We start from the raw sequence: 12,956 nt of genomic DNA on the forward strand, positions 1-12,956 counted from the left end.
ATAGAAAACTTCAAATAGGTCCTACTCCATATTTATTCATTTTGTGATCTATATAAGGGAACTCCTTCCTCCTGGCTTAATAAATGATACAGCATACAGTGTTTGCGGTGCACAGCTTCTGAATCTATAAAGCAAATTATAATCTGTCAGCTCTATTTTCTGTTAAGGGCTACAGACACGTTTGGATAGCTGTTAGGGTATGAAAGGTATGGACCTGATGGTGACTGCAAGACTTCTTTCCTTTTTATTTTTATTTCTTAGCTAAGGAGTGTCCAGGAGGTGGTTGCTCAAGTGCCACAGCCTGGCATGCCTCCTCACTCCCCCTTACCACCAAATCTGTTTTTGACTGGTATAGAGAGTTTTATACATCAGTTTAGGTGGGGATAGAAGATGAGAATGGGCAAAGAGGTATTCCAGGCTGTGGCAATTGAGCAGCTGCACCGCCCCCCCCCCCCCCCCCCCCCCCCCCACTTTGAAATTTGGATAAGAAATTTAAAAAAATTTTGGCAGCCACATAATGTTACCCAATGTTTTATGCAGCTCTTACCAGCATAGACCTTGTCTATGATTAAGGGGAGCACTCTGAAAATGGCCAGGCCTATTGTTGTTTGCCTATGCTGTAGTATTTTAAAATGATGAATTAAAAGAAGCTTTTTATCAGACGCCATCAGGCATTTCAAGCATTCCTTTATTAGTCAAGTAAAGACTTTATTTCACAATGTTATTTAATTTTTTTGGAAACTTTCTTTCCCTTTTGTCAGGTCTCCCAGTGGCCAGTGGCAGAGCAGGGTCTCCTTTTTGACCGGAACTGGATGATTGTTAATGAAAATGGAGTCTGCTTAAGTCAGAAGCAAGAACCAAGATTATGTCTTATCTGTCCATCAATTGATATAATGAAAGATACTATGATTATTCAAGCAAAAGGTAACTAAATTATTACATTTACCAGTGTTTGTTAATTATTCTTTCTACATCACAATCTAGACTGTATAGTATGTCACTCACGACCACATGCGTAACTTGTAGCTTCTGGGCCCCAATGAAAAATCTGTAACAAGGCCCTATGTCTACAATTTTCTATTTATAATACTTGTGTCATGTTACTGGTCAGAGGTACCTTGGGGCCCACTCAGGCACCAGGACCCCGTTGTTACTGTTACCTTTGCACCCCCTATAGTTCCACCTCTCCTCACCTTGTTTGAATAAACCAGCTTCTATATTTCTCATGATGCGCTATAGCTGTTTGGAAGGTGTGGGTGATCAGACACGTGCAATTGCCAAAAGCCTTGTAAGCGGTTAGGGTGTGTTCACAAGTTCAGTTTTTTAATTAAGGAATTTATTTTTAATTATTGAAAAGAAAGCCTGGAATCGGTTTGAAAGAAAGAGGAGGCTCATTATTTCCTTTATACTGTAAGTGCCTTCCATTACCTAGCTTTGTATTCAATAGCTGCAGTATAAAACCAAAACACACTTTTATTTGTTCCTTCTTTAACCCCTTAAGGACGTGCTCTAAATGAACGATGCTGCAGTGATAAAATTGTTCAGCGCACATTGCTGAACACTTACTGCATGGCTATGAAGGGAACGCAGCTATCAGAACCTAGGGACTCACCGCCAATGGCGGACATCATTGCTAATGCTGATGTTTGCTATTTACCCTATAGACACCGTGATTAATGCAGATAACTGTTTGAATGGGCTCATTGGACCACTGCATGAGTGCAAATGGCCGCTGAAGGTCTCTCTTCTAGCATGCAGGATGGATGATCTTCTTGTGCAGGCTGCATAGTCAGGCTGTACAAAAAGAGTGCCAATAATACTGATCAGTACTATGCTATTACACAGTGCCAAACAGTACATTGCAGTTTAATGATTGCTATTAATAGTTTCATATGGGGACTTAAAAAGTTTAAATATTCATGAAATGCTTTAAAAAATCCCCCCCTTCCTTATAAAAATAAAAATCCCCCTCTTTTCCTATAAAAACATAACATGAATAAAAAACTAAATATTTAATATCACCACATGCCAAAATGTCCGAACTATTAAAATATATTAATCATATTAACCCATAGAAAAGAAATAACATGTCAGTTTTACTGTACAGTGCAAAATGTAAAAACAAACCCCTCAAAAGTAGCAATATTTTGTGTTAAGTTTTTTCATTTTCACTTTCCTAATTGTACCTTTCATTGCAAAGTACAATTTGTCCAGCAAAAAAAAAACAAGTCCTCGCATGGCTCAGTGGATGGAAAAATAAAAGAGGTGAGTGAAGAGCAAAAAGGAAAATGCTTAAATGAAAATTGACTGTGTCCTCAAGGCCAAATTGTGCTGTTTCCTTAAAGGAAAACTGTGACCAGTGTCACTCGCATCTTGGTGTCTTATTGTACCCAAGTAACTATTACAGTATATCACACCTGTATTTTACATAATATAAACTCCAATAACTGCTTGATACACTTCTGTCTTCATTAGTTATATGCTTTATGAGAACCAAATCAATCCTAATGGGTTGCAGGTGGTCACTCACTTTAAATATTTGGGAGTGGAGGTTTTTGCTTGTGTGAAGGACTATGTTAAGTTGAATTTGGATACAGTGTTATTGTCTGTGATGGCTAAACTGCAGGCCTGGTCTCCTTTACCCCTGTCCCTGGCTGACAGGATTAATATATTTTAAAAGATTTACCTTCCTAAGTTTTTATATATTTTCCATTTTTCTCCTGTGCAACCCCCTAAGAGATTTTTTTACAAGGCTGAGTGGCGCTTTGAGGTCCTTCTATTGGTAGGACAAACCTTCGCGACTTGGTCGGGCGCTGCTCCAGGCGTCCAAACTGAGGGGCGGCTTAGGTGCTCCTAATAATGCACAATTATTTTTTAGTTTCTCAACTGGTGTATGCTGCCTGGTGGATCGACCTGGATCTGGCGAACGCTTCTACTGCTCTAGCTGGAGCTCTCATGGGTTTGTATGAGTTTGTACAGGTATACTCCTACTTCTAGGTTGTTGACCCCTATTAGAACTGTGGCTGAGGTGTGGTCGGTGTTTTCTAGATGCTTTCCACTACCAGTAATGTCTCCCAGGGCACCTATGTGGGGGAATCCTCACTTTGAGCACCTGCAGGAGTTGGAGGCTGCCGGGTTCTGGAGCACTCATGGTGTCAAATTCGCCATGCACTTGTTTGGGGAATTTCCTGCTTTCCTTCATTTCAAGAAATGTGTGACCACTTCTCTCTCTCGGAGTGCCCAATTTCGGTAATTCCAGCTGAGACACGCAGTAGTGGAGCAGTTTGGCTCTCTTGGCGTGACCCCGGCCTTTTCTGAGGTGGAGTTGCTTCTGGGTACCGCTGACCTCACTAAACCTTTCACTCAGGATTATGCATTACTTCAATCGGCGGGTCCAAATTCCTTTGAGTTGGCTTTTATTAAGTGGGCAGAGGATCTTCCTGCTTTGATGGTTGATCAGTGGAGGGAAGTTGTAAAGACCTACTACCCCATGGTGATTAGTACTCTGGATTTGCTTATTCAGGTTCGGCTCATCTTTCATTTATATTACCCTTTGTGTAGGTTGTTCCGCATGGGTGTCTCTTCTTCAGATGTCTGTTTTGTTGTCATGCAGATGTGGGCACTCTTTTACATGCTATGTGGAGTTGCCCTTGTGTAGAACCCTTCTAGAGGGAGGTGCTGCAGTTCTTGACAGACCACTTGGAATTCCCCTATGTGTTTTTCCCTGTTTGTCTGTTGGGTGTTATTAATGATTTAGAATGGGGCTTCCATAGGCATTTACTTATAAGGTTCCTATTGTTCTGTGCTCGGAAATTTAGTTAACAAATATGTACGTTGTACAGGTCGTTGTACACTAGGTGCAAATGCCCCAAGAAATTTGACAAGGTCTGGAAGCCCTGGTTGATCATAGGAGAGTCGGTTGTCCCCCCGGAACAAGTTAGTTCTCTTGGGTAGGCGGATTATCTTTATTCTGGTCTAGGAAGCCAGGGGGTACTCCGGGAATGTGTGAGAGTGAGTGTGCTGTCTATGTCTTTGTTTGGTGTCTTGGTGTCGGCTGGGGGTGAACCTCTTTGACTACCTACTGCAATGGTGCCGTGTTCCCTTACATTTCCATCTGGTTTTGGGGGGCGGTGGGAGGGGGCCTATCTTCGGCTGTATGTTATTTTATTGTATTTTTACTTTTGTATTGTGTTTGAAAACAAAAAGCATAAAAGTTATAAATAAATGCTTAAAAAATAAATAAAAGAGAGCCAAATCAAACAATATTAGATGTATTCTTTATTGAAGAAAATAATTTTAATCTTTAGGCAAAAGCATGCATTTGAAACCATGCCGAACCAAGACCTAGCTGTATAGCATCCACATTGTTCACACCAATATCTCCATAGACCACAATTAGCCTATTGATTTGAATGGGCCAAATTTCACAGTGTTATAGATGCAGAGCCTTTACAGATACTGAGCAACAGGACCCAATACAGGAGGCCACGGGGACTTACGTCACAGTCGACCCCCGTTGACCCCTAGTTCTGCCACAATTTGAATTTCTACAGTGTATATATGTTGTAATACCCAGTGACATGTAACCTGGACCTGATGAAGGAGTAGGAGTCCTCAGAAACGTGTTGTTCTAAGCAGCATCTCTGTAAATGTATATGTTAATATTAATTTAAAAACATAATCAGATTACATCTGACTGCCGCTTAATCTTATTGGTGAAGCACCTCAACCAAAAGTCAGACTTTTTGAAGAAAGGGGACCCCTGCTGTGATACCTACAGCTCCGCACCTATTCTCCTGCATTCAGCACTGTTCCGTGACGGTACCGACAGCCTGCTGCTCCTGAGAACCGGCCCATTTACATATAAAATGCGCTGATCAGTGTTGTGCCTGCAAGCACAACACACTAAGGTGAATAGTTCCATCACTGTACTTTGTGAAAACTAACCTCACCTATGATAATCGGCACTATAAAGCGCCATCTCTATCCTTCTCTCCCTTTTTCTTCTTGTATATTTACTATATAGAAGCAGGACTCACACTGCCTATCTCTGCTATCTTCTGTGTGGATATTCTCTAGTTTGTTCTATGACGGGCAGTTTGGCACTGCTCCCCCTTTCCCCCCTGATTGTTAAAGATGATAGGAGGAAGTCTTTCACAAAGAGACATGCTGAAGCCAACTTCATAAGAATACACAGTCTCCATAGCATGGGTTAGGGGTGAAGATGTTAATGATTACTTGCCTAGCTCTTGCCACTGCAGTTATGAGACTCGCCCTTCTATCTCTGAAAAGCCAGAGATACTAGAAGAGCCAGGGGAAGAGGGAACAGGATGACAGACAGCCCATAAATGGCACATCAACTAAAATAGGCATACAGAAGAGTCTTATTATTCTTTAAAAAAAAAAAAAAGTCTTATTATTCTAATAAGCACAACAATTATAATAATTTACTGTCATGCTTCTTTAAGACTGTATTCAACACTATTGTATTATCTTAAATGAGCACTACAAATGCCAGCCATCAGTAAACAAACCCATAAAAGCTATCACATTGCAATACATAGCAAGCTAAGCACAGCAGAGTGCTGAGCTTTATTTTAACATAAATATCCAAAAAGCATTGTGAACATGGAATATGCATTTTAAGCCAAGTTACATGTATTTTCTAGGTTGAATTGAACATTTATTTTAATCTAATACAGTATTTCTATCTGAGATTGACATAACTATACACACAAAGCAGCTTATCCTGCAAAGTCACTTGAAATGACAGGTACATTTTAAAGTTGCCATCTTTTCAATCCAAAAATACCAGCAAGGTTTACATGGATAAAAGTGTTGGTATGGTCTTGGTATGTGAGATTGTCAAACTATGTCTTACATACCACCATCACTATATGATAATATATATGACACTTGTTTAATGTAACTCCTTTAATTACTTAATTGTGTGCATTTTTGTGTAATGTATTTCCGGTGTAACAACTGTTTTTGCAGACTATAAAAACAAAAATGTATGTTACTATTCACATGATCTTATAAAATATATTTGCATTTTAAAAACACATCATGTGCTACTTTCATCCGTTTTGGAGATGGGATATGTCCATTGAAGTCTATGGGGAGAAATTCAAATATGGATGTTTTGGTCCATATAGCATCCATATTTCATTAGTATTATATTATTAGATTTTGCATCTGTTTTTCAAACTGTAATTCAATGTCCTGTCTAGAAGTCAACCCATCAGTGTTTACTGTACAGAAATACAGATACAATATTGAAGCAATACTGATGTAGAACCGACACATGAAAACTGTAATGGAAAGATTTGTGGACCCACTTCTGGTTTTGGGTAGAAATACTGAACAAAATTCTACGTGCAAACTCAGCCTAATACCGTAGTCTATTTAAAAAAAAGCATGCAAACATGTTTGCACACCTAGCTCATAACAACCTATTTATGAATTTACAGCTAGATAGATAGATCAATAGCTCTTCAAATGAGAATATTTCTTTCTGTAAGATAATGATTTCATCACTGAGGTAATAGAAGCGGGGAATTGCACCCTTCATTATTATTTTTATAGTTCACTGGATCTATATTGAACAGATGCCGCCTGATCAGAAGCAAGGCAGATCCCCTTCATTTAATAGATGGCTTTGATAAGAGCGTAAATTAGAAAGATGTGGCTGCTAAACACTTTTCTTTGTTAGTATTTTGTGTGCATTTAGGTGCTAATTAATGGCACAAAGCATATTTCTACATTCTGGAAGACCCAGGAGAAAAGATCTGGAAGCCATTCTATGCTTTCTTTAAAACTGTATAAATAGAATCTGTCTTAGCCTGTTTTGGTATGTTTTAAAGGAAAACTATACCTAATAAGTGAAAACATATTCACTGGAGATCCCCCGTTGGGAAAATCAGCATGGGAGTCCTATGATGAATCCAAGAGCTTTGTTCAGCAAAAGCAAGCTTTATGCCGTCTGTTTATACTCATCCTATTGACATTTGGTGCCACCTACTGGTTATATATATTTTTTTCTAAAAATAGGACACCTTTTAAGCTATTTTTTAATTTTCATAAATGTAATAAACAGAAATAATGATATTCAGTTTGTAATGAATTATTTACATACCAATAAATTCTACATTTATCAGTATTCTTGCACAGTTGTACAAAACTTTAAAGCTCACTTTCTTTTGTCTGCATTACACATTGGTAACTGAATACTTTTTGTTTGTCCTTTTGTTTAAGGTATGTCCTCCATTGAAGTACCTCTGCATGATGAGAACATGACAGCCCAAATATCTCAGAATAAAGTTTGTGGAGATCGGTAAGAGAACTGTGAGATCCTGGTCATTTTCCTAGCAGTGTATCTTTTCGGATATTTAAGAAAGGAATGCTTTATTTTTAGATTTTCTTCTGGCACATATTTTCAAAATAATAGCTTTATTTTATGAGTTAATCACTAAAAAGAGTTATTCTGTATGAATCAATTTCTGACAATAAAATATTTTATATAGAAATTGCAACATCCAGGGAAGCCACAAACTTTAAAGGGGTACTTCGGTGGACAAAAAAAACATTTTCAAATCAACTGGTGCTAGAAAGTTAAACAGATTTGTAAATTACTTCTATAAAAAAAATCTTAATCCTTCCAGTACTTATAAACTGCTGTATGCTCCAGATGAACTTGTGAAGTACTTTTCAGTCTGGCCACGGTGCTCTCTGCTGACATCTCTGTCCAAACCTATCCTGCTGTGGACAGTTCCTGACATGGACAGAAGTGTCAGCAGAGAGCACTGTGGTCAGACGGAAAAGAACTTCACAAGTTCCTCTGTAGTATACAGCAGCTGATAAATACTGGAAGGATTAAGATTTTTTAATAGAAGTAATTTACAAATCTGATTAACATTCTAGCAGCAGTTGATTTGAAATAAATTGTTTTCCACTGGAGTACCCCTTTAAAACACTTGTACTGAAAGTGAACATATCAGGTGTTTCATGCTGCCCGAATCATGACATGGGCTCTTTCACTACAATGTACTGTGATTTACTCTAAAAACCTGAAGCATTTCAGGGAAATCATAGTTTTAACCCCTTAAGGACCGGGTTTCTTTCTGTTTTTGCATTTTAGTTTTTTACTCCTTGCCTTTAAAAAAACATAACTCTTTCAATTTTGCACCTAAAAATCCATATGATTGCTTTTTTTTTTGCGCCACCAATTCTACTTTGTAATGACGTCAGTCATTTTGCCCAAAAATCTACGGTGAAACGGAAAAAAAAATCATTGTGAGACAAAATGGAAAAAAAAAACGCAGTTTTGTAAGTTTTGGGGGCTTCCGTTTCTATTTAGTACATTTTTCGGAAAAATTACACCTTATCTTTATTCTGTAGGTTCATATGATTAAAATGATACCCTACTTACCGTATTTATCGGGGTATACCACGCACCGGCCTATAACACGCACCCTCATTTTACCAAGGATATTTGGGTAAAAAAAGTTTTTTACCCAAATATCCATGGTAAAATGAGGGTGCGTGTGTGCGCGTGTATACCCCGATACACCCCCAGGAAAGGCAGCGGGAGAGAGGCCGTCACTGCCCGCTTCTCTCCCCCTGCCTTTCCTGGGGTCTAGAGCCCTGCTGCCGGCCCTTCTCTCCCCCTGGCTATCGGCGCCGCTGCCCGTTCTGTCCCCCTGACTATCGGTGCCGGCGCCCCATTGCCGGCGCCGATAGCCAGGGGAGAGAAGCAGCGCCGACAGCCAGGGGGAGAGAAGAGGCAGCGGCACCCATTGCCAGCGCCGCTGCCCCGTTGCCTCCCCCCATCCCCGGTGGCATAATTACTTGTTGCCGGGGTCGGGTCCGCGCTGCTGCAGGCCTCCGGCGTGCGTCCCCTGCGTTGTTGCTATGCACGGCGCAGCGCTCTGACGTCATGCGCCGCGCCGTGCAGCGCATAGCAACGATGCAGGGGACGCACGCCGGAGGCCTGCAGCAGCGCGGACCCGACCCCGGCAACAGGTAATTATGCCACCGGGGATGGGGGGAGGCAACAGGGAAGCGGCGTCGGCAATGGGTGCCGCTGCCCCTTCCCTCCCCCTGGCTGTCGGCGCCGCTTCTCTCCCCCTGGCTATCGGCGCCGGCAATGGGGCGCCGGCACCAATAGTCAGGGGGACAGAAAGGGCAGCGGCGCCGATAGCCAGCGGGAGAGAAGGGCCGGCAGCAGGGCTCTAGACCCCAGGAAAGGCAGGGGAGAGAAGCGGGTAGCGACGGCCTCTCTCCCCCTGCCTTTCCTGGGGGTGTATCGGCGTATTACACGCACATAGACTTTAGGCTAAAAAGAGCGTGTTATACGCCGATAAATACGGTATATAGGTTTGATTTTGTCGCACTTCTGGAAAAAAATCATCTGAAGTTTTTAGCGGTACCATTTTTGCATGGATAGGACTTATTGATTGCTTTTTATTCATTTTTTCATGATATAAAAAGTGACCAAAAATACACTATTTTGGACTTTAGAATTTTTTTGCGCGTACGCCATTGACCGTGAGGTTTAATTAACGATATATTTTTATAATTCGGACATTTCCACATGCGGCGATACCATATATGTTTATTTTTATTTACACTGTGGTTTTTTTATGGGAAAAGGGGGGTGATTCAAACTTTTAATAGGGGAGGGGTTAAATGATCTTCATTCACTTTTTTTTTAAGTGTTATAGCTCCCATAGGGACCAATAACACCTCACACATTGATCTTTTACATTGATCACTGGTTTCTCATAGGAAACCAGTGATCGATGATTCTGCCGCTTGACTGCTCATGCCTGGATCTCAGGCACTGAGCAGTCATTCGGCGATCGGACAGCGATGAGGCAGGTAGGGACCCTCCTGCTGTCCTGTAAGCTGTTCGGGATGCCGCGATTTCTCCGCGGTTATCCCGAACAGCCCACTGAGGTAACCGGCATGGTTTCACTTTCACTTTCACTTTAAAGTTGAACGCCGCGTCTAAAGGGTTAATAGCACTCGGCTACACGATCAATGCCGCGCGCTATTAGCCACGGGTCCCGGCCGTTGTTAGAGGCCGGGCCCGACCCGCTATGACGCGGGGCCACGCCGTGGCCCCGCATTATAGATCGGGAGCGGACACATGACGTTCCAGTACATCATGTGTCCTTAAGGGGTTAAAGATGAGCTGGGAGCTGGATATATAGTCAAGGAGGATAGATTTTCACTGTTGCCCTAACCTGTCTGTCTGTCTGTCTATGTATGTGTAGGGAGAGGCCTGGCAGACAGGAGCAGCAAATAGCTGCCTCCTTGCCTGTGCCATTTCAATCAAAGAGATTTCATGCATAATGTGTGAAAAACACATTACTACCATTATTCAATGTGTTGCTATTGTCAACAGGGTTCATACATATGATTGTGGGGAGGAAGCTGCGCAATGGTTGTCCTCTTTCCTTGCCCGCAAATGTCGATTAATAAGACAATCATCAAGTTTTCATCGGTATGCAGGTGCAAAGAAAAGAGGTACAGTATGTTATCATAATATAATAAAAGTTAGAAAAATAATTTAATTTCATTACAATTATAGGTAGTTTTTAATCCACACATGAGTTTGCTGTGGGAATTACTGCAAACCACCAGAAAGTTACATACCATTACATGTGAATGTGGTTTCAAAATTGCCATCCACATGTGATAAGATTTGCAGCAGCAAAAGTTTGCCACATGTGGCCTTAAATGGGTATTCCAGGAATTTTTTTTCTTTGACTATGCTACAGGGGCTGTAATGTTAGTGTTGTTCATAATATAGTGTCTGTACCTGTGTGTGATGGTTTTCACACAATTCTTCTGTGATTTTCACTCCAATATTTATTTTTATCAGCATACAAAATGACTGTTGTCTCAGATTTTTCCCAGCTTGCAATGTGGCCGAGACCTGACTGACTAGTCAGCTGATGACTGGGAGCCTGTCTGCTTCAATGGGTGGAGGGATCGCTTGGTGGGAGAAAGATCAATCTGCAACAGCTGTAGGCACCCTGATTGAAAACCACACTGATTTGAATGGATGCAGCTCAATTATGTTTCAATGGGTGGGGTGGCTGATGTGTGGGAGGGAGGGAGGAAGATGAAATTGTGGGATCTGTAGTCAACAAAAGAAAAGTCAAACAGGAAATACTAGTTCACAAACAACTAGCCACAGTGTTCTGGTAATCTCACAACATAGCCATTTAGCCCCAAGACAAGCGCAGATCCTTCCTAAGCATGTACATTACTGTCTGCCAGGTACGTACTAAAATCACCTTATGGTAGATAACCCCTTTAACCTTGAACTTTTCTATTTGTTTTTCTCAGGACCTGAGAATGCAAGTTCACCTTCACTTTCTTTAGTGAATGAAGCCCAGTACCTTCTGGTAAACACAGCAAGTGTTTTTTACCTAAGTCAACAAATACCACTCAGGTAATATTGCATTTTTATATAGTTGTATGTTCAGAGATATCTGACAAGTATCTACTACAGTATTATATATGACATTTGAGATGACCTAATGCAACAGTTCTTTTGTTTAACATTACATTTAAAAGTGAAATAAACATTTATTAGCTATATTCATTTTATCTCTACTATGCATTAACTCTACAATATGCACATGGCCTTTAACTATGGATACAAATTGCTTTTAATGCAGAGAGGATATAGGCCATGCTGATGGATCTCAAGCTGATCAAATGACTCAGCGCTTCCGAGCCAACTTAGTCATTGACAGCAATATAGCTTTTCAAGAGGAGAAGTGGAATGAGCTTTTCATTGGCTGCTTGCACTTCAAGGTACATTTGTATAATTGAATTCCTGCTATTATTGTTATTATTATTATTGTTGTTATTATTTATTATTATTGTAAATCATTATTATTATTATTTATTTAACATGATTATCATACATTAATCATTCAGAGATTTAATTTTTTTTATAATAGCAATTACAATAATGCATTAATACCAACGTATAACTTTTTAGTACTTGATAAGTTAGCAATGATTGACTTTTAGCCGCTAGTCATTTTTTCATATCTGAGTGAAAATCGCATCCAGACAAGTCCTAGGTGTAAATATGCAAAATAAATCTAAATAAATAAACAATGAGACAAAAAGGGAAGCACAGAAGAGCTTACAATCTGATTAGAATGGCCATTCAGACAGCTCCTGGTCCCCACTGCTGCCCCCTTTCATTGACATTTAACCCTGTAGGAAATGCCCTATCAGCCAATTACTTCACAAAGAAGGTCATCACCATGGCCAGTGACTGACTGAGTGAGCATTTCCTGCAGGGTCAACACATGAGAAATAGCAAGGAGCAGCAGTGAGTAGCGAGTATTGGGAGCTTGGAACAGCAGCTGCGGGAGATTAGGCTAAGTAATTATGATTTTTTTTTTTTACTTACCCATGCTTGAGTTAAAAAAATCCTGGCTGTAATACCCCTTTAGCTGAAGTCTAAGATAATACATTCAGTTGCATGTAATCTTGTGGTCTGCAGCTGTCACTCCATAGTTAAAGGGGTTATCCAGAATTAGGAATACATAGCTGTTTTCTTTTAAAAACAGTGACACACCTGTCCTCGGGTTGTGTGTACTATTATTACTCACCTCAATTTTCTTTAATAGAACCAAGCTGCAATACCACACACAGGTGTGGCACTGTTTCTGGAAGAAAATGGCTTTATTTACTAACCCTGCATAAACCTTTAACCTGTTAAGGACTCTGGGCATATGGGTATGCCCGTGTGTCCTGGTAGTTGAGGACGCAGGGCGTACCTGTACGCCCTGGTCCCATTAATGCTGTTTGAAGCACGCTCATGAGCTGAGGGTGCTTCATACGCGGTGGGTCCTGGTTGCTATCAGCAGCCAGGACCCAGGGTTAATGCCAGAGATCGCCGATTGGGCCAATGCCTG

At 40.8% G+C, this 12,956-nt stretch overlaps 1 protein-coding gene across 2 annotated transcripts in view; it reads left to right on the plus strand.

Moving 5' to 3' along the window:
* Positions 1–12,956, plus strand: part of MOCOS (molybdenum cofactor sulfurase) — a 400,707-nt gene that overhangs the window by 358,196 nt on the left and 29,555 nt on the right. For both annotated transcript variants that reach the window (XM_056520778.1, XM_056520779.1), the window contains exons 9-13: positions 762–924; positions 7,258–7,336; positions 10,412–10,533; positions 11,362–11,467; positions 11,697–11,835. In XM_056520778.1, the coding sequence (XP_056376753.1) occupies positions 762–924; positions 7,258–7,336; positions 10,412–10,533; positions 11,362–11,467; positions 11,697–11,835 (609 nt within the window). The remainder of the gene's footprint in view (positions 1–761; positions 925–7,257; positions 7,337–10,411; positions 10,534–11,361; positions 11,468–11,696; positions 11,836–12,956) is intronic.

The sequence above is a fragment of the Hyla sarda genome, chromosome 5, assembly GCF_029499605.1.
Source record: "Hyla sarda isolate aHylSar1 chromosome 5, aHylSar1.hap1, whole genome shotgun sequence".
Classification (NCBI taxonomy): domain Eukaryota; kingdom Metazoa; phylum Chordata; class Amphibia; order Anura; family Hylidae; genus Hyla; species Hyla sarda.